The 23,514-nt window shown below is 36.9% G+C and overlaps 1 protein-coding gene across 1 annotated transcript in view; it reads right to left on the bottom strand.

The window, feature by feature from the left end:
• Positions 1-21,297, bottom strand: part of LOC140164684 (O-acyltransferase like protein-like) — a 32,593-nt gene extending 11,296 nt beyond the window's left edge. Inside the window, exons 1-11 of the mRNA XM_072188037.1 lie at positions 21,126-21,297; positions 20,911-21,007; positions 20,548-20,640; positions 20,104-20,269; positions 19,664-19,743; positions 19,132-19,233; positions 18,206-18,353; positions 14,146-14,257; positions 863-1,014; positions 326-407; positions 21-135 (exon numbers count right to left, since the gene is read on the bottom strand). Coding sequence (XP_072044138.1) covers positions 21-135; positions 326-407; positions 863-1,014; positions 14,146-14,257; positions 18,206-18,353; positions 19,132-19,233; positions 19,664-19,743; positions 20,104-20,269; positions 20,548-20,640; positions 20,911-21,007; positions 21,126-21,297 — 1,319 coding nt within the window. The remainder of the gene's footprint in view (positions 1-20; positions 136-325; positions 408-862; positions 1,015-14,145; positions 14,258-18,205; positions 18,354-19,131; positions 19,234-19,663; positions 19,744-20,103; positions 20,270-20,547; positions 20,641-20,910; positions 21,008-21,125) is intronic.
• Between the last annotated feature and the right edge of the window lie 2,217 nt (positions 21,298-23,514).

Here is a 23,514-nt window from a genome sequence, read left to right as displayed (position 1 = left end):
CTATATAGTATTATACTTACGTGAAACATATAAATCCAGCATCATAAGACCTCTGTGGGAAATCCTGACAATTAACTGGTGTATCTGCATTTATGGGCGTCACTAAGTCCAGAAAGCGGTACTCGGTCGGTATAACTGTAAGACAATAGCAAACAGTTTTAAAAGTACACGATCAACATAATTATAAAGTAGAAAAGGTTCTTTTTTAGATTCAATTCTACAAAAGAAGCTTTTCTACTTTATTGAACAATGAATTGAATGGTGATGTCATTCTACATTCCTTTCCCTTATTTAAATTCCCTGATCGTATAAAAAGTGTACATACACTGTGTAAGGTTGTCTATATTCCGTATAATTTCATCCTCTGAACACACGTTGGGAACACACACGCCATACTTGAGCTGCAACTGTGTATTAAACGTATTAAAACGGGGGCTTAAAACAATGGTTAATACTAGTAGACCTAATCTTTGAACAGGTTCATTTGGAATGTTAGATTTAACTGTTAACATGCATGACATGGTTCGTTGTGAACAATTCCAGTGAAAAATGATGTTGACTACTCACATTTTAGTGACGTTTCACCACTACACTAGTGGTCAACATAATTTTTCACTGGAATTGTTCACATCGAACCATGTAGGGCCTAAATAGTTAAATCTAAGATTCCAAATATAATTTTAATGTGTTTTAAACACTTCAATGTATTTACTTTCTACACCATATTGCGTAATAATATGCAAAAACACCCCAACCCAAATAGCCCTTTTTTATCTCAAAAAGAAAAGAACAACTTTCCCTAAACTGCTAAAAATCTCACGCTCCAAGTTCCTAAAAAGTTCCCTCCCATTTTTTTGTTTACCGGTACACGTAGACCAAGGCTAGATGAATTAACTCCAAAGTTGATGGAGCAGTAGTGTAAGCCTTGAAGAGATGTACATTCATGATAGTCTCCCAACCATTCGGAATTTCCGACCAAAACACCAGCAGGCACTTTACCAAATGCATCTAGTGCTGAAATGAAATATGGTTGAAATGATAAGTATTTTGAAACATTTTAAGCATTTTTATTATTTAAAAGCCGCCCAAACATTCGAAATCATGAAGGGATCGGAATGAGCGTTTAGAGCGTTTCGACAGTATTTTTGTGGGACATGAGAGCACATCAGACATATCGAATTGCATTCTGAATACGAAGAATGTCTTTCTGATATCAAATAATTTTCATTTTTGAAATTCACGATATAATACAAATTTTATTAAAATTTGATATTTTTCACATTTTTGATATAACAGTCCTCGAAGTAAATTTTATAAATCTAAGGATATATTCATAAAGTGTGTGTAGGTGGGAGGAAAAGCCGACGATCAATTGAAAATTTTGTTTTCATATTGAAAATATGGATTTTTTTCCCAAAAAGACCTAATTTTGTTTGGTGTTTTGGGAAATCCATATCTTCAATACGAAAGGTCAAAATTTTCAATTGATCGTCGGCTTTTCATCCCACCTACATACACTTTAAGTATAAACCATCAAATTTATAAAGTTTACTTCGAGTACTGTTAAATATCAAAAATATCAATTTTTAATGATTTGCCATAAAATGTGTATTACATTGCGAATTTCAAAAGATCAAAATTATTTGATATCAGAAGGACATTCTTCGTATTCAGAATGCAATTCGATATCCTTTAACGTCCTGCCAAGTTTGCGCAGTGAAAATGTTACTTGATCAGTAAAATGGTATAAATGAGTGGAATACAAAGCCTCATAGCGTTATGTTGTGTTATTATAAATGTTAAATTTTACTGTAATTACTGTAGGCTTAGTCATTCACAGGGCATTTATGTGCACCAATGGCCATTACAATGGTGCAAAAAGTAGAAATTCGAAAAAGAAATTGAGGGCGTTGCTGCGGAGCAAATCACAAATTATGGCTTTCATTTGAATTAAGCGCGAATATAATGGCGGGTTTTATATGTATCTATGCTTGCGTAAGATATTAATGATCGCTGTAAACTGCAACTTTTAAATTAAACCATTTTCTTGAAAAAATTTACTGAACGACATTGCCGAATCTTGCGAATGGGGTATAAAAACGTGCGTAAATAAACCATTCCTCTTTCTATGTCAACATATTGTGAATTTAATATCATTCATGATGAGAGTGTCATGCTCATCAATATAGTACAGGGGTAGGCAACCTAACTCGCCGGGCTAGAAATAACCAATAAAAAACTGCACAAGCTGCACATTTTTATTTTCAGTGCGCACAATTACAAACCATTTCCGGACGATTTTGAAGTAAAAATAACTTAATTTTCTACCTATTTTGTCTGAATTAATTTGGTAAACTATGCAAATTAATTTATTGTTTGTATGTTTGCTTATGTCTATCATCCTTGGCCCAAATCTTTGAAACTTTGATGACTGAGGAAGAAGTAATGGTATCAGCCTACATTAGTGTATCTTACTTACTTACTTACTTACTGACTAACCATTTGGTCTGAAATGGACATATCTCGAAATGCCACAAGGATATAAACCCCCAAGTGGTGTCAAATTAAAGAGAAAAAAGTAATGAATATAATAAAAATATTTCCCAACCCGGGGTGGCACTCCTCATAAGACCCGGGTCAATAGTCATATGGGTGATTTACATATCTCAAATGCCAAGAAGGTATGAACCCCCGAGTGGTGTCAAATGAAAGAGAACAAAGTAAATAATAAAAATAATTTTCCCACCCGGGGGTAACACTCCTCATAGAACCTGCGTCAGTATTCATATTTTGGGTCCTTTTCATATCTCGAAATGCCAAGAAGGTATGAGCTCCCGAGTGGTGTCAAATGAAAGGGAAAGAAGTTAAGAATTTTTTGAAATTATATTCCCCTCCGGGGTGACACTCCTCATGAAACCCAGGTCAATATTCCTATTTTGTGTCCTTTTCATATCTCGAAATGCCACAAAGGTATGAACCCCCCAAGTGGTGTCAAGTGGAGAACAAAGTAAAGAATATAATAAAAATATTTTCCCACTCCTCATAAGACCCGGGTCAATATCTCAAAATGCCAAGAAGGTATGACCCTCTGAGTGTTGTCAAATGAAAGAGAAAAAAGTAAAGAATATGATAAAAAAAATAATATCCGGGAGAGACACTCCTCATAAGACCAGTGGCTGTACCAGGAATCCTTTTTCGGGGCATGTGGGGTGGGGGTGAATTTCAGGGGGCAAAATCGACACATTTTGCACAAAATTACAGCAAAAAGTAGAAATTTACGTAATTGTTGGGGTTTTTGCCTCAAAAGTCGGAAGGGGGGCAATAAAAATATTGGGGAGGCAAAAATACCCCTTGCCCCCCCCCCCTTCAAGCGCCACCACTTCATAAGACTCCGGTCAACATTCTTATTGTGGGTCCTTTTCATATTTAGATATCCCAAGAATGTATGACCCCCCCCCCCCGGTGACAGGGCCAAAGTCCCATGGTTCAGCTGTGGTGCGGTAATAGCACTTTTTTTTCATCGTCACTTTAATAGTCTCATAGCTACCTGTAACGAATTTAATTGTTAGCTATGCAGAATTCACGGGTCATTGAATCATTGCAAAAATACAAAGAAATTATTCAAGCTTCTTTTCATGGACACCTTTGAAAAAAAGGTATACATAAATCCCGGGGATATGAATCATTCCCTGTCAATGAATTGCTGTGAAATTCAGATGTTTGCCTGTTCTGGCCCATTATATTTCTATAGAAATATTTGACATTGAAATTTTAACGTACACTCCTGTGTACAGGGCTCCTTTTACCATGCACTTTTGCGTTTTAATTAATAGTTAGTGTTCCTTATTACTGAATCCTTTAATCATGTTAATTCAAACGTGCTCTGTTGTCCTAAAATCACACTAATATTACAAAATGCCAAAAAATCAGGTTTGAAAAAAATTGACCAAACTCATTTTAAAAGATCGTACATTATGGCTTAAATATAAGTTTGAATTGTTTTCGACCTTGCACTTCAGAATATTTTCATTTGTGTTTCTTTCTTTCCTTCGTGCTCGGGGCCTCTGAACCTCCGGGGCGCATGGACTTCGTTCACCCTGTCCACTAGACTATGCCATAGTCGAAATTTGATTTAAATAAAAATATGTTATTATTAATCATGATGAACGCATCCTGTTGGAGCTCAAAATTATACTAATGTGTATTATAATTAATAGTAAAATGGTCATAAAGAGTTTATATAATTAGTGACAGTAAAAGTAAGTATACTTATGTTATTGAATGCAACATATCTTGAATAATGGCTCACTTTAATACTGAACAATTCTGATTTTGGAATCTACCAGTTTATTCGCGAAGGCCAGATTAAATATTCACTTGGGAAGCTAACAAACAGAGGGAGTACGGTGACTGAACTAAAGATCAGATGTGAAAATCTATCAATTGTGCACAAATTAATTAAATCAGAGTTTTAAGCTTAAATGCAACAGCCAGAATATGCACAATGGACAAGTGGACTACGGAGAAGTCTACCTGTCCACCCGCTTGCTACGCCCCTGACAACTTTTTCTTTGTAAGTTACACAGCTGAAGTTGTGAAAGGGTTGTATAATATTATGGCATAAACAAGAATATGTTCGTTTTTCTTTCTTCCTATGAGCTGTGCCCTTAATGCAGAGATGTTTGTTTGTAGTAATGGAATCAGAGCTATATACAATCTCGGCCAAAATGTTTGGAACGTACAGCCATTATTGTACCGGGTGTCCCCAAAAAAGGTTACATGTAGATTTTTGAAAATAATCTAAGTTAATGTTAACAAATTTAAATGTCATTTTCATGGCATAATCTATGTACACTCTACTAGTAACCCTGTGAATGTCAAGTTCACAACTTGGTATATTTTCTACATGTAACCTTTTATGGGACAACTTGTATTGCCTTTTTTTTCCTTCGGCACTTTTTCGGATAAAAAAATAATTAATTTGGATAGGAATTAATTAAGTACAAATCGTGGGGTGAGAGCCAGAAGGTCCTAAGTGCATTTTTGGCCAAATTTAGATTTTTGTACAAAAAAATCATTACAACACTGGGCACCTTATGATTGTATAGCCATAAATCAAGGTATAGCCACAGAAACTGGGCACCTTATGATTGTATAGTCATAATCAAGGTATAGCCACAGAAACTGGGCACCCTATGATTGTATAGTCACAATCAATTTACAGCCACAGAAACTGGGCACCTTATGATTGTATAGTCATAATCAATTTATAGCCACAGAAAAGCCAGCGAAAGTGTACATGTCCTGTATCACTAATGCGTGAAATGTGTTAGAGGCAGAGGGCCCTAAGTACATAAATACCTGTATCTCAAAATAGCTTTTGTGCACATACGGCTGTGTGGTAACAAAATAATTCTTTACACTGGGAACCTTACACTCTTAACTTGTCACAAATGAATAGAATCTATTCCAATTTTACAAGTATAAGGAGGACATAACAGAATCTTGTCAAAATGACAAGGCCAATGTATTCAAATATTTGAATCAAAATGAATCGGATAACATGTAAAAGAAAACTGATCCCACCCAGGAATCGAACCCGGGACCTCACGTACCTTCACATAGTTCGGCAAATTCACCGCGACCTTTTCAGACATAAACCCGCTGGGTGAAGATTAAACCGAAATATGCAGTACTAAACCATTATAGTAATCGATTGTCCAATGCACATTTCTTACCACGTGATAATAGTAATCCAATGAGCGATCGAATTGTCCGCTACGGTCGACTAATCCAATCGATAATGACGCTATTGACATGCACGGGCGGAGCTCGATTGACTGAGTTTTGGGGATTTTTCACTGGTTTGCTATCATTTACTCATCAAGGCGCTCCACTATTATTATAAGGACTATGCTAATAATTTAAAGATTGACATGTAGAAAATAAACCATACTTGATTGAAAGAAAGTACTAAATTTGTACCTATTACGGTTTGGTGGTACCCCTCTCCCAAACGCGACCAAGTCAGGGCGGCCCGGTGAAGCAAAATGTGCATTGGATTAACACGGGAGTTTGGATAAGATGGTAGATTTCCTTTCTCATACAAATGCATGCTCCCCCGTTTTTAAAGCTTGTACCGGATTACAAATTCAGATATTTTGAAAAGAATAAGTAATTGAAACATAGAGCAAGTACTAAAATCAGAGCTTTTATACTTTTTGATATATGACGCTAACTAGTTCATCTCATATACCCACAGCACAGCGCTACCAGTACGGGTCAATTACCTATGTGAGTGCCCCTGTGTTGTGTGCATACATGTAGTTAACAATAACTGGATGATGATGAGACCCGTGCCTTAACCACTCGGCCACGAGAGCTTCATGATTAGGCTGGCTGAAATTCGAACCCATAAGCGATTACTTAAACTTACGGGCTAACCTGGTGATATATATATTGTGTTGATATATTTCCCGTCGATCATTGCACTTTTTTTCCATGTTATATTTCCTCTACAGGGAGAGTGACAATTTTAATTTCTTGCATTTACGGCCTTAACTACTATGGGATATTTGCGGCCCGGATTTGCGGAGAAGGGATTAAGTGACCGCTTATGGGTTCGAATTTCAGCCAGCTTGATCATTAAGCTCCCGTGGTCGAGTCACTGACCTCTATACATAGAGGTCAGTGAGTTGAGTGGTTAAGGTACAGTCTCGTAAACCTGAGGTTCGATTCCCGGGCGGGATCACTTTATCTACCTGCATGAAAAATTATATTTATGTTATGTATCGGATATTCTCATCAAAATTACAAGCAACTCATCAAATTTGATAACATTGCCTTGTCATTTAAAAAAAATGAATAGATTCTTGTCAAAAATAACCCAACATTTCAAATAGTAGTTTTGTCTTGTCAAAATTACGAGGGTTTGATAGGGGCCTATACCTAATCAAAATGAACAATATATTTCATCAAAACGAATAATCTATCTGAAAATGACTTTCTATCTGTCTCGTCAAGTAAAAATTTATTACTATTTCTATACATTACCTTGAATAGATGTGGTCGTATCATTCCGTAGGAGTTGGATAATGGCTTCTTTGCAATCCATGCCGTCTATTTTGTGATCAAAATTTACTTGCTTATTTATATACATATAACGAGAACACTAATCCTATAAATAAACTGTCATGTTTTGATAGTCAGTCTGCTTAAAACTACCGTTAACCATAGAGACCATTATCCGGGGACCATAATGTAAGCAAATGTAAGTCTAGTCTCGGTCCCAGCCGATTTGTGCTCCATCGTCACTTAACAAACCGTCTGGCGACAACCTCATAGTACGTCTTTTCTGATTGGCCAATCATCGTCATAAGAAAATGTTATGATTGAGACAGGTGGTGTATGACGTGCAGTCCCTAAATTCAGTAAATTTTCATCGTCAACCGTGTAATTGAATGGGATTATTTTGACATTTTAAAACGCTTGAAATATCACAAACAAATAGGCCTATGTTGATAAATAATATAAATACAAGCTAAAACCGTTGGGGTTCGATAATGAACCCCACAAAACTAACCGAGTATATGGAAAATGCCATACGGCCGGGCGGTTTCACGAGTTGCCGGCTCGATCATGTCATCCGCCGTCTGGATTGAGAATTGACTGTCAATCAGCGCTGGGTTTCAGCGCATGCAGCGGTTGATGGACAGCTGCGGCCCGGCTATGCGGTATTGCGGTTACATAAATCCACACAACGTTTGCGGTATCTACAAATAGTGGGGGCCTATGACGTCTAGTGTCACTTGCACAAGTCACGTCCTTTAACCAATTTATTTGGAAATTCATTAACCAATCATTGATCGTCAGACGGTTCGTTTAGTGACGGAGGAACACAAACCGGCTGGGACCGAGACAATTGAAGTCACGTACATTGCCTTTCGACACCACATTGCCTTTCCGGTATCATAAGGGACGCACCATTTGATATCAAGAGCTATCAAGGGGGCTGGATAGTTTTTAAAAGAAAAAAGAAATGCTTCGTCATCTGAGCAAAAAAGAATAATTTGCTCCACCTCAAACCAAAAAAGAAAAAAAGATTTGATACCAAGGGTAAAAAAGAATTGTCACAGGTTATAGTGAAGAAAAATTAACCGCATGTTTGACTATTTTAGCTTTCTAGTGCTATTGATTATATTGTGTGTGCATTTTTTCGCAAATTGCACCCAATGTCAAAAAGAAATTTATGCCACACGGATGGGAGCCATACGTGGGGATGTATGTGGGTATGTTTTTTCATGAGAAAACCTTACACATGAGTCTATGTTTTGATGAAAATGATCACAAGACATAGATCTCCTTTGAAAATTTTCAAGTTCCCCCGCTACGCACGAAAAATTCACCATTCATTTTAACCTAAAAATAATATTTTTCGCATCACACAAAATTTAGGTGCTAAACACGTTAAAATGGGTTTCATAAATTCTGAAAACAAATCGTGGAAAATAGATAGAACTAAATTACCTCGCTGAGGTGTTTTTTGGGTTTTTTGCTTCATCCAGCTACCCAACCCTCCCCCAGTAGCGTAGCCATGGGGGCAGGGGGCAGAGTTCCCCTGACAAAAAAAATGAAAGAAAAAGTGCCCTCTGACAAAAAAAAATGAAAGAGAAAATCAGGAGGGCAAAGGAAAAGAAAAGGGCAAGGAGCCCTTTTCTAGCAAAATTCAGGGCCAAAATAGTGTAAAATACAATTTTTTTTCGCGCTACGCGCGCACATTGTAACAATAAAGCCCCTTTTTAGCCGGATAATGGGCGAAAATAGTGTAAAATACCATTTTTTCGCGCTACGCGCGCACATCATCCCAATAAGGCCCTTTTCGGGAAGCTCGAAGACATACAGTCTATTGTATGATGCAACTGCAATTTTTTTCGTCTGTGCCCCCAAAATTTTATTTTGCCCCCCCTGACCAAGAAAGCTGACTACGCCCCTGCCTCCCCCCACCTTGATATCTAATGGTACGTCCCTAAATCAGGTTCAACAACAGCACCCAGTTTTTTGGGGGTTAAATTTCATGAGTTTGGATTTGGTTTCCGATGTTAAGCTATTCAGTGATCATGCTATTATGCAAATACAGTGTGAGTACAAAATGCCTGCACGTACTCTCACCATAAAGGGTCACCGTTCATACTGATCAGTGATTTCTTATTCATGTGACACAATTGTGACGTGTCATGTCAAAAAGAGACACTTTTAGGCAGGTTATCAATTTTGAGGTTTTTACATATCTTCAATATAAAGATATTTTGCTCGACAATGCCGTTTTCCCCAATGAAATCGGACATTCCTAAGCGAAGATATTGAGTTCGTAAGTTATGGTATTATAAAATTGGAAATTGAGATATCGGCCTTTGAGAGTTGAGAGTAGGAATTACCTAGAAAAATGTCTCAAAAATATAAGATGCCAGTTATATTTCGGTCTGAACATCTTAAACATTAATAACATCACAAATTCGCTACAAACACAAATTGTGCAAAATCTACCCCGGCCATATTTTTGGCTATTTCTCCAATTTACGATCCTGCCCAAAAGTGTCTCCTTTTGACATGACACGTCACAATAAATTGTGTTATTCTGGAAAATTATCGCAAATTCTTATTTTTAACTAAGCAAAACTAGGTGCTTAGGCCTATATTTGAATTCTTTCCATTTTTACGAGTACAAAGAAATAAATGTACAGACAAATCACATATATACTCACATTAAAGTTCTTGATAACATAATAGAGAGATTGCGATTTCCAAGCGTAGGTATCGGACGTACGTTGATCTATTCAAACCACTCTCCTATATCGAAGCGAGGTCACGTATTTAGCAAGTTTTGAAGATTTTCCACGTGCGAAATCAACGTAGATACATCTTTGAAAATGCACACAATGTGTCCATTTCATTTCCATTCATATGTGAAAGACTTAAGACAGTCAAAGATAATGAACATACGAAGGAAAGTCTAATTATTATTATGATCCTTTTTATTTGTAAAAAATCATTATAATAAAGGTGCAGCGATGTATTAAAAAATTTATACGCGATATCCATATGCAGAGATTGCACATTGAAATGTGTTGTGATAATATTCGTATAAAAAAGGACATTGCGATTTCACATTTTGGATTCAAACGTGGAATAAAACGCAGGTGCTACGTTGAAATATGATAATTTTACCTCATGTCGAAGTTCATGCAACGCGCCCAATTTTCAGGACTAAATAAATTATCAGTTTAAAGTTCGATGATATTTGTCTGAAACATTCCTATCCGTTAGTGTATAGTAATACTTCACCTGAATAATCATAGTTACTTGGTGGTATTGTTATGGCGGCACCCATGGGTCACGTGCCATCATTTGTAATCGATTAATTTTAATCACCTAAGCCTACTGTTTGTGCCTATGCGTTGAAATATACACGCAGTCTGTTACGTTTAGCATTTTACCATAGGCGACGGAAGCGGGGGTGGGCGTGGGTTGCGGGGCTGGTGTTGTGGGTTCACATCCCCTAAATATTTGCATAATTATTTGCAAAATAATAGTTTTGTCTCATGTTCCCCACGCTCATTTGATTTATGCTACGAGTTTGCTCGAGCAAAATTGCAGAAGTTGAATTTTACTTTGTATCTTCTTTTTTACATTTTAACGAAATTTGGCTGAAAATCAGCTGTACAAATCAATGTTCAATTTAAATTTTGTTATTCTCCCCAGCTAGTTACCTAGTTGGTATTTAGCTGGGGGTTTACACCCCCAGCTAGGTATTGTAATCGTTCGGGTTCTTCCGCTGGCAACAAACCACTGTAATCTTCCCGTTTTCTTCCGCTGGCAACTAAGTGAAATTGCACATGTTTTTGTACTTTATGCACCAAACCCTCTATCTTTTTAACCAAATATCCCACAGAGTTGTGCGATATGTCAAACTTTTCCTCTGGTCATAAGGAACAAAAAAGTCAGTGGTCACATCTCTGTAGGATCATTGGTTAATGAGATATAGTCACTTTTTTGGACTTTATGCACCAAACCCTCTATCTTTTTAACCAAATATCCCACAGAGTCGTGCGATATGTCAAACTTTTCCTCTGGTCTTAAATTACGAAATAGTCAGTGGTCACATCGCTGTAGGATCATTGGTTAATGAGATATAGTCACTTTTTTGTATTTTGTGTACTTAACACTCTATCTTTTTAACCAAATATCCCACAGAGTTGTGCGATATGTCAAACTTTTCCTCTGGTCATAAGGAACAAAAAGTCAGTGGTCACATCTCTGTAGGATCATTGGTTAATGAGATATAGTCACTTTTTTGTACTTTGTGTACTTACCCCTTTATCTTTTTAACCAAATATCCCACAGAGTCGTGCGATATGTCAAACTTTTCCTCTGGTCATAAAGAACGAAAAGTTAGTGGTCACATCTCTGTAGGATCATTGGTTAATGAGATATAGTGACTTTTTGTACTTTGTGTACTTAACCCTCTATCTTTTTAACCAAATATCCCACAGAGTTGTGCGATATGTCAAACTTTTCCTCTGGTCATAAGGAACAAAAAAGTCAGTGGTCACATCTCTGTAGGATCATTGGTTAATGAGATATAGTCACTTTTTTGTACTTTATGCACCAAACCCTCTATCTTTTTATCCAAATATCCCACAGAGTCGTGCGATATGTCAAACTTTTCCTCTGGTCATAAAGAACGAAAAAGTCAGTGGTCACATCTCTGTAGGATCATTGGTTAATGAGATATAGTCACTTTTTGTACTTTATGCACCAAACCCTCTATCTTTTTAACCAAATATCCCACAGAGTCGTGCGATATGTCAAACTTTTCCTCTGGTCATAAAGAACAAAAAAGTTAGTGGTCACATCTCTGTAGGATCATTGGTAAATGAGATATAGTCACTTTTTTGTACTTTGTGTACTTAACAATCTATCTTTTTAACCAAATATCCCACAGAGTCGTGCCATATGTCAAACTTTTCCTCTGGTCATAAAGAACAAAAAAGTCAGTGCTCACATCTCTGTAGGATCATTGGTTAATGAGATATAGCACTTTGTGCATTTAACCCTCTATCTTGTTAACCAAATATACCACAGAGTCGTGCGATATCTGATATGTCAAACTTTACCTCTAATACGTGAAGACGGCCTGATTGGCGCGAGGTTCATATCGGTGCGTATGCACCAAATATGTATCTTGTAAACCTTAATAAGTTTTGCCTTGCCTTGCTTCGTAATCCTGTTTGGGCTGGACAAAATTTTTTTTTCCACTTTTCCCCAGTTTCCCCTAGGTATTTCGTCTTTAAGCTTACTGATATACAGGGATTGAATACGAGTGTCACGGCCCTGGTTAGTGTGCATTCAAATCAGAGATCCCTGTTCAAGGCCATCTTACTTAGCCGTCGGAAATGATTGCAAATTACCCCGGGCAAATTACACATTTGTAATCATTTTGACCACAAAATATGATGTGAAAACACAGGTAAGCAATGAGAACAAGTCCTCAAACATTTGAAATTTGTAGCGTGCTACAACCTGATGATGTACTCATCCCAGGCAAACCTTAGTTAACACATTTGCTAGTCAGCCAAATTCGCCGACAAAATGCAAATCAAGGGGGTGACACTAAATTCACGGTTGTTCTATTAGCAACGCAAAATCTATGAAAAATTCAGCTGGTTTACTAGCTAGAAAGTGAGGCCAGTTATCGATCCGTTATAGCTCGTTATGAATAATTCATGTTCGACCCCTTGGATCATGTTAATTGAGTTTCGCAAATAACAACGTTGTTAGTTTTGCGAACTTTGCCTGTTCAATGAGAGTATAGCGCGCCCCCAATACATCTGGGCACAAACCAGGCGAAAACGATCCAGTTTAATGAAATGGCGGACGGGTATTCCCATCAGGCACCAGTGATATGTTTTTTCAAAGAAAGTCTACTAATTTGATATGAAATGACATTTTGCAATTTGCAAAGTCAAAATTAGGACTTGCTGGCAATAATATGAAGGAAATATGTGACAGAGGCAATGTGGGAAGTATTTAAGTAAGAGGTACAGGGCTCAAACTCGGTGACAACTCATGACCAGGAGTGAATTATGGAACATCTTGCAGGGGTCTGGTCAAAGGTCATCTGGGTCAAATCTTAGAATTGCATTTTCTGGACATCTGTGAGGAGTACAGGACTCAAAACTCGGTGACAACAAACCTCATGACAGGGGAACATTTTTGGAACATTTTGCAGGGGTCAGATACCTCCACAACACCAACATGCCCCAGCTAGGTTTGTGGTCTATGACCACCATTTGCCTCTAGTTTCTATTTGCACCGCAACTCCGAAATCGTAACGCCAAGTGTAGCATATATTCCAGCTAAACATAGCCATTATATAGAATTGTATTTACATATTTTGATATTACAAAATATCGTTGTACAATTTATAAAAAAAAACACGCATACCGCATCTTGCATTTGGAATGATAGGCTAAAGGGCTTATGTATAACTGATAGCAAGAAAATAATGGGATCATGTGGGCGCACTAATTCAATAGAGGTACATAATATTTAGGAAGGGAGACTGGCTCTTAATAGAATTTACAGCACGGCTTAGCATTATTTTACATAAATATGAATATGTGATGCAAGTCAATTGCATAACACTGGGCTCCATTTCATACGCAAGCAAAGATATTCTATATACAGCTACAACTGGCCATATGTAGGCCTATACCGATGTGTGGCCGCAAACGGCTGAAAACATGCATGCAAATGAATCCAAAATGGTACCACAAGAATTTTGGCACCACGTACGTACGTCGAAGTTCACTTTTCAATGTGCGAACTGTAGTTAGAATAACAAAAACGACTGGTAAGCAAGTCTACTAAATGACCTTAAAAGGTCAAGTCGTCTGAAAAATAAAATGCTGGGATGAAGGCAATTTGTCTGATCCTAACCCAAGTAAGTTTCATCACAGAATGACCTCGACTAGTTAGGACAAGTTAATTATACGTGAAGGTATCTTTACTGATGTAAAATTTAACTTTTTGTTACATTTTTCTGGTGACATGACTTTTCTTCATCTATGTCTTTGGAACACTGACTTTCTTTTCTTAACATCAGTTTTTCCAATCCTGCGCATGGATATTCAACAGCTATGGAGAGTAAACCTGCAGATGCGTAAGAAATCATCACACTGCCACAAAAGATATAACACTGGAATAACAAACAAAAAACAGGTTATTTTGGATTATTTTGATGGTGGTCTTTGTCCAGATAAACCAACCTCAGAGTAAATTAATAGTATTTTCAAGAATTGCCTGTTAGACTGGAGTACATTATAGAGTACCGAAGTGATGACGTCACAAAAAACTTTTTTTGCATTTCAGCGTTTTGAAGGTGGAGCATGATGAAAAACATCCACAGTCCAAATTTGGTGGGAATTGGATCATGAGGGCCCGAGATATGGCCGCATGAATACCTAATTAGCCCCATTGAAATCAGTGTAAATTGGCCTGGTTCCAAACAGTTATGAACCAGGCCAATTTACACTGATTTCAAAGGGGCTAATTAGGTATTCATGCGGGCATATCTCGGGGCCTCATGATCCGATTCCCACCAAATTTGGACTGTGGATGTTTTTCATCATGTTCTACTGAAATATGATCATGAAAATGCTGAAATACAAAAAAGAAAATTTTATGACGTCACACTTCGGTACTCTATAATACTTATACCGTAGTGCTGCAAAAGTTAATCGTTATTTACGTCACTGACTGGTGCCAAGTGTATCAGTATCGCTATCATTTTGAACAAAACCCAAGAATCGGTTGCTGCTATACCCGGGTTTTACCAGCCCATTCCTGGGTTTTGCACCGTAAACTAAGGAATGCCTCAGCAAAACTCAAATGTATACTATGGTATTGCTGCTATTTCTAGGAATTGGCTTCAAAACTCCCGATTTGAGTTTGACAGACTAAACCTACGATTCAGAAGCTAAACCCTGGATTTGCGGGCTATTCCTAGGAATGGGCTTCAAAACTCTAGAATTGCTCCCCTATTTGAGTTTTGCCGGGCTAAACATAAGATTCCGAGGTTATACCCTGGTTTAGCGGGGTATTCCTAGGAATGGGCTTCAAAACCCTAGAATCGCTACCCGAATTCGAGTTTTGCTTGACTAAACCCAAGATTCGGAGGTTATACAATGTTGCTGCCCATTCTTAGGAATGGACTGCAAAACCCCAGAATTGCTACCCGATTTGGCGAAACCCGAGTATAGTGACCGTTTCTTGGGTTTTCCTCAAAATGATACGCTAATGCTTCCATCTCAAGCGCTCAGAATGTGCTGCAAGTTACCCTTTCCAACACATGCGAGACAGCGGTCTGACTTTTCCTCATAAAAGACGTTTAGGTTGGCTGGAGTCATTATGGTCATAGGTATTATAGATCTCCATAGAAATGAGATTCTAAGTGGTTCCATTTATATAATTATACTTATAGTGTTGCGAAGTGCAAGGGGAAGTGCGACAATTAATGATACGTCACATTAACTAACATCATAATGATAGTACATGAAAAAGTGATGCTGTCAAATATGTAGATCATGTAGAAATTGCCATACATCTTGTTGCAAGCTATGTTGTTGCAAGTCTATGGTGGATCATTAATCAGCAGATTAGTAAATGGCCTTTACCGGATGTAATACTAGTATCAATCATGGGCAAGAGGGGTCAATGATGCTTTTTGCTTGGAGGGTGTGTGGGGGTGGGCTGGGGTGGGCATGGAAATACGGGTGTAGTAGGTGGGGTGCTTTGATGTATAGCCTGTTGCATGTATCATAATGTGTGTATGTATCATAATGTGTATATGCAACAGCAAGAAAGAAGGCAAATTATAGTGCAAATCAAACAACTTACGGATGACATCATCGACATATGGCTTGATGATGGATATGCTTCGAAATAGGTTTGTATAACCACACCATGTATGAGATACGCTGAGAAGGTCAACCTACTCAATGGTATCCAGAATGACCAACACAGAAAGTCATTAATCCAACCTGAAATAAATGAAATAGATACACGATATGATAATGGATATGCTTGATAATAGGTTTGTATAACCAGCCCATGTATGAGATACGCTGAGAAAGTCAACCTACTCAATGGTATCCAGAATGACCAACACAGAAAGTCATTAATCCAACCTGAAATAAATGAAATAGATACACGATATGATATTAAATGGATATGCTTCAAAATAGGTTTGTATAACCAGATCATGTATGAGATACGCTGAGTAGGTCAACCTACTCAATGGTATCCAGAATGACCAACACAGAAAGTCATTAATCCATCCTGAAATAAATGAAATAGATACACGATATGATGATGGATATGCTTCGAAATAGGTTAAAGGTTTGTATAACCAGACCATATATGAGATACGCTGAGTAAGTCAACCTACTCAATGGTATCCAGAATGACCAACACAAAAAGTCATTAATCCAACCTGAAATAAATGAAATATTAGATACACGATATGATAATGGATATGCTTCGAAATAGGTTTGTATAACCACACCATGTATGAGTTACACTGAGAAGGTCAACCTACTCAATGGTGTGCAGAATGACCAACACAGAAAGTCATTAATCCAACCTGAAAGAAATGAAATAGATACACGATATGATGATGGATAGATTGGTAATAGGTTTTTATAACCAGCCCATGTACGGGATACGCTGATAAAGTCAACCTACTCGATTTTGTGGATATGATTGGTAATAGGTTTAGTGCTAAACTTACTCAATGACATCCAGAGTGACCAACACAGAAAGTCATTAATCCAACTTAAAATAAATGCATATACTTCAAATTTCCATCAAAACACATTTCAGATGTTGAAAGCTTGTTCAGTGGCCATAATACCTTGGACCAGACTGATTTGAACAAATGATTCTGCATGCATGTTATAGAGGGGCCTGTCTCGCTTTGTTGTGAATCTCAATCAAAATGATTATTGCTTCTTCAAAAATGATGTAACATTATATCATTGAATGTCCATAAAGTGGCTCTTTAAGTTGCATTGGGATGTGGCAATCTACTGATGGGCACCAATCAAATCAGTTTCGGACTGGGTAGTGTTCCTTCTCTAGTTTTGTATCTCTTATCGCTGGTCTCTTGAATCAGATCTGGTCTCCAGAAATCTATCATCATTATGAGCGGTGTTTCAAGGAACTTTGGTGCTAATTTATGCTAATTCGGGCAACTTCTAAAAAATTTAGTTGAGCTTTGTTTCTTTGGCGGAGGCTCCCAAATATAATTTCATTAAAGAAAAACAACATGACAGGTGAATTAGTCTGGGGCGGACATTTTAAAAATGAATATAGAAGAGCAGCAACGACATCACTTGCATTACATTCCAGATGTTAAATCTACATCATATGCAAAATTTGAGGAAATTCGCACGAGTCCGTTTTATTTTAGGGCCATTTGTCTATAACTGGTCTTTACATGTAGCCCTATGGAGAGAGTGCCCGTTGAGGGCGCTATAACCCCCATTTTAGGAACAAATATGTGATTTTAAAAAAACGGACTCGTGCGAATTTTCTAAAATTTTCAGAGCATGTAGTATGAACATGTAGAAATATAATCAAGTAGTTGCCCTACCTGCTCTTCTCCGAAAAAATAAAAAGTCCTATACCTCATGATAATGAAACCAAGGTGTGAACCTTACGTATCTTACCTCCATATCCGTAATAGCAAGCGAATACGACCCACGACAAAGCCAGTGACCACCCAACACTGCCGAAAGTCCCATACAAGACATTTGCTGCGTTGCTCCATTCACTTTGTAACATTACATCGCCATATCTAGTATATGTTCCATATACGACGCTTACACCTACTGCAAATGCTAAAGCCCATCAACAGACACAATATTCTAAAGAAGGTGGGAAATAAAAAATAAAATATTCAGGAGCATGGATATGTCACGGTATATCACTATTTTTGTGCCAACCTTTACCAACGTTGGTTCAACTATTTTATTGCTGAATGAATCAATTGAGGCTACAATATGAAAAGGTTTGTCAACGGAGAATGTTCGTTGACCGTGTTAAGACTAGAATAGTAACTAGAATAAGTCGATATTTCACTTACGGAAGAAAGGCGTATGCGGTGATGTTCACTTATTTGCCTGTACATAATGTAACCCATGATTATTCCTATTAAGTAAGCAGGAATTCGTGAGTATGGTTGGAGGTATACCAGTTCCAAGTAGTTCTTTGGAGAAAAAGGATCCGCGGATCTGTGTTTTAAAGAGATGAAGGATCAACATCAGCAATACATTTTGGGATGTGACATATGTGGCAAATACTGTACTTACGCTCAGCGTTTTTATAACCATCTTTCAATCTTTCCTGTATGAGGTCCTTTTTGTTAAATTTTCGCAGTAACGTTTGCGTAATTATGTTCCGAACTATCAATTTTGATTAACCCAGCAAACATAAAACATTTTCGACATTATTCGCAACAGGTTAGGAAAGGTTGCCAGAAAACGTTCAAATGTCTGGTTCAATATATAAAGAGTGTATAAAGGGCATAACGCGTTTTTATAACATTCAAAAACGTTATTGAAAAGTTACTGCAAAATATTCTAACAAAATGTTATTTAAGTGTTGACGAAATATTTGGCAAAAGAATGTTTGCAAAAATATTTTGCAATATCATTTTGACATTTTCAAAAATGTTGCTGTATAGTGTTTTCATACAAAAAGTTTCAAAACGTTTCCATGACCTTTATAAGACTAGACAATGTTATTAAACGTTTTTACCAAAACCCAACATGTTTAAAAGCGTTAAAAACGGTTTGTGTTTGCTAGGAAATTTAGGGATGTTATGGTTTTAAAAATCAACCCTTCTCCTCTTACGTGTTATGTGTTTAATCATGTTAATAAATCAAACCTCAGGTTTATTTAGCTCTATTTAAGTCAGAATTTCGTTACGTTATGATTTAAAAACACAGCTCTACTATTAATTATGCGATTATTTGTCAAAAAACCTCAAAATAGTGTTAGCACACTTACATGACACTTGTTGCCAGGTGATTCTTGCCAATCAAAGAACCTGTTACCACCAAGCTAGCGAAGAACAAGACGGAGGAAACAAGTATACCAGCGGTTTGAGACCTGTGTGTAAGAAGTAAAACATTAAACTATCGCCATTATAATATTATCAACTTAAGGGACCGTTCACAAACACGGAGGACTGATGCAAAAAGGGGAGCCCTTAAAAGTTTTGACCCTTCTAAGGTAGCCCCTGAAAAAATGACCACAAATTTTCCCGGGAAAAATATGCTTTTCTATGAGGTTGACCCATAATTTTCATGTCAAAAAGGGGGCCCTGAAATTTTTGAGATCTGAAACGAGGGGCCCCGAAAATTGTATGCATCAAGCCCCCCTAACAAGTTTTTGTGAACGGTCCCTAAGCACCACAAGCGTTACCCTAGGGCGTCATCATCATCATCATCATTTATCGTCGTCGTCTTGTAGTCGTCGTCGTAGTCGTAGTCATCATAATGTGCATATTATATTATATTCATTATAAATTAATTCATACCTGAATAAAGGCAGTAGGATCAACGGAGATATGATGAAAAATTGCATGTCACATGACAAATACCATGACCACCCTATACACTGAAAAGAAACAAAAGGAATCAACATAATCATGACGTTCGCGTAATATCTTGCGGATTCCATTTTTGACGTGCCTGAAATTGTGTTTAAATTAACTGAAAGCCCCGCCTAACGAACATGTATACAACATTTAGAGTTGTATAAAATGAGCTTTGAGAGTTCTCCGTCCTGTGGAGGGGACGCCGTCGGTTAACATAGTTATATATGCCTGTAATTCGCAGTCACTTCACAATCCAAGAACTGTCCTGGGGAAGTGAGCTGATTCTGATATCCGCGCTATGATCTAAGCCTAATGGATTATGAAAGCACACTAATATTCATATAATATATGACTATTAGGAAATCGAATGATAAAGTTACCATATCTGTAAATGGGAAGTAATTGTTGATGTAAAGAAGATTTCGCCACCAATACTTTTCGCATAGAGAATCCACGTAAAGAACTTGATACCACTTGGGTCCATCTCCGAAGTATGGATGATGGTAGATAATGAAAAGGATAACAAATGCGTACAATGGAGTGATTCTGAAAATGAAACAATCAAACAAAAATCCGTGACCTGTGTACTCAGAAGAAACATGCTGATAATGAAATCATTTTAATAGAGAACGAGGGAATGGGGGGAAGAGGGGAGATAGAGTTAGGGAGTGAGAGAGGGACAGAGAGGGGGAGAGAGAGAGAGGGGGGGGGGAGAATTACGCCTCTTATCGGTATATAGATTGTCTGAAGCCGCATCCGTGCAAACATATCTTACAAAGCGCAAAGAGCGTATATTCTGTAGCATTATGAAAAAAATAACAAACCTCCATATTCGATGAAAGTAGAAAAGAAGCCATGAAATTTTCCCGTCGGATTTCGCCATCCGGGTAAATGTCAAATAGCAAAGTAGGAATCCACTATAATAATAATAATAATAATAATAATAATAATAATAATAATAATAATAATAATAATAATAATAATAATAATAATAATAATAATAATAATAGTAATAATAATAATAATAACACTAATAATAATAATAATAATGATAATAATAATAATTTTACATGACCTTTGACCCCAAATCAAAGCTCATTCGATGTCTCCCTCCGGAAAAAGTCCGACGGGTCAAAGTTAATTAAGTTCTTAAACGTCATTTATATTTTCTTTGAATAAAAACATACCTCATGAAGAAGAACGTGTCCACTGACGAATATGCATTGCCAACAGCTTGAAAGAAGAAACTGGGAAGTATATTCACAAGTGCCTCAGGCATGTTTTCTAGGCGGGTAAATATAGAAAATAGTATAGTAATTTAACCTGTGACAAGCGTTTCCATTTCATGTAAATATGGGTAAATAAATACAAAATAAAACATTGTATCTTCTTGTATACAAACCTATTCCAATCAGAAAATTGAACATAAACGTATGTCCAAGAGCTACCCATGTTAAGCTGATAACACGTATACCATGCAGACATCCAATTGATTGAGACTGACCAATGGTGGTATCCAGAAGTTTGGATATGTTTCGATTGAAAGCAAAACACAGAACAATTTCTTGAAGCATACCTGCAAATAAGAATACATTATAATAGAGTGGATCACCATTGAAGTTCTATAATCACATGTATAGATAAAGGTACACGATCGCCATTTCTGAAGCATACGAAAAGATGTGGTTCCTTCTCTGATCCATTAAGCACCAAATTGAGTTTAAACGATTAAACAAGTGTCATTTAAGTTCTATAATACATGTATATCCAGGTACACGATCACTATTTCTCTCACAAGCACATGAGAAGTTGCGATTCCTTCATACTATGTTAATCATGTTAATCTAAGCACCAAATTGAGTTCAAACCATTGTACAAGAGGCCGGTCGAGTGCATATCCGCCGGAACACGCTTTTCAATACGGAATAAATGCTAACCTCATCGTGACATCATCCAAGCAGCAAAGTTCATTTCCCATTGAAAAAGCGTTATCCGACGGATCTGCAGTCGACCATTCTGACAAGTGTCATTTGAGTCACGTCACGTCAATCAACTCACATTAGCTATTCAATTAGTCATAAATCAATCAATCGATCGACCGATCGATCGATTGACATTAATCAATCAATCAAATAAAATCGTACAAATAATGTAAATATATATTTAATTAACTAATTAATTAACGTACTTGTTTTAGAACCAGTTATTGTTGAAGAGCTACGCTCAACATTTTTGACTTCATGATCCATCAAAGGTTCCTTTCCTTCAAGTGAAGAATCAGTTATCATGGTTACGCCCTTTGTTTCTCCTGTACTGCCATACGATTGGTGGGATGGTAACCGTAATTTACTATCGTCGATCGCCTTTCTTTTCTTGTATTTCTGGAAGACGTCAAGAGCTGCACCTGACAACATCAGTATGGCTAAAATCAGGCAGAAAGCACTGAAAATAAAGACATGTATGATATACAGGTGATCGGATGGTTCAAATTCCGCATCTTCACCATCATCACCATCATCATCTGTTATTATTATTATTATTATTATTATTATTATTATTATTATTATTATTATTATCATTATTAATATTATTATTATTATTATTATTATTATTATTATTATTATTATTATTATTATTATTGTCATCATCAACATATCATCATCCTCATCCTCATTATTATGTCCTTGTGTCCTGGCTCCAGGCGGGTAATGTAGGTAAAAACATACTTACGTAAAACATATAAATCCGGCATCATAAGGTCGTTGCGGAAAATGCTGACAATTTACTGGTGAATCGGCATACATGGGTGTCACTAAACTGAGAAATTGTAACTCGGGTATTGCTGTATAGGGAGAATGACGAAATAGTGAAACAATCTTATAATTGATTTTGAGTTTATTGTTTTCCTCCCGCATCCAAAATTGAGAATTGCAAAATATCTAATTGCTTGATTTTTATTTGACACTTTGTTAAATGACATTTTAATTACATTAACTTGCTGAACAAACAAAGAACACCCCTACATTACTATCAATTCATGATAGTAATGAATATCAATTCACACATGAACATCAATTCATGTGTGAATATATCGTCACTGTGCTATGTTTTTCTTGGCTGATAAATTTTTTGAAGGTATTTGGTTTTATACCGGAAGCGACTACTTAATGACCTTTGACCTCAAATCTGTGTATGATTTATAGACAATGAGTAATAGCAATACATGTGTGCAAGTTGCGTCACCGTCATACGTAATTTGTGGGAGAAGTAGCATTTTGAAGGTATTTCGTTTTATACCGGAAGTGACCCCTTCATGACCTTTGACCCCAAATTAAAAAAATACCACATATACATTAGGTAAACATAATTCATGTGTGCACATACCATCACTCCCCTATGGGAATAAAAACTTTTGAAGATATTTGGTTTTACACCGGAAGTAACCCCTTAATGACCTTTGACCTCAAATTTGTGTATGATTTACAGAAACTGGGTAATAAAAATGTATGTGTGCAAGTGACGTTACTGTTCTACGACATTTGTGGGAGAAGTAGCATTTTGAGTTGAAATCACGTTTTTGACCCCTGTCACACCTACGTGATCTTTTGAGAGTTGAGCTAGGAACATAGGCTACTTACATTTTGTAAGATTGTCTACATTTTGTATAATTTGATCCTCTGAACACACGTCAGGAACGCACACGCCATACTTGAGCTGTTTATTGATGGAAAAGAGACAACCATTATAATATATTACGATTGAAGTTCAATAATTACATCGATAACAAACGA

Source organism: Amphiura filiformis, chromosome 1, assembly GCF_039555335.1.
Source record: "Amphiura filiformis chromosome 1, Afil_fr2py, whole genome shotgun sequence".
In the NCBI taxonomy this organism is placed as follows: domain Eukaryota; kingdom Metazoa; phylum Echinodermata; class Ophiuroidea; order Amphilepidida; family Amphiuridae; genus Amphiura; species Amphiura filiformis.
Note: the sequence above shows the minus strand (reverse complement) of the source record. Positions and strands in the feature narration are given on the sequence as shown.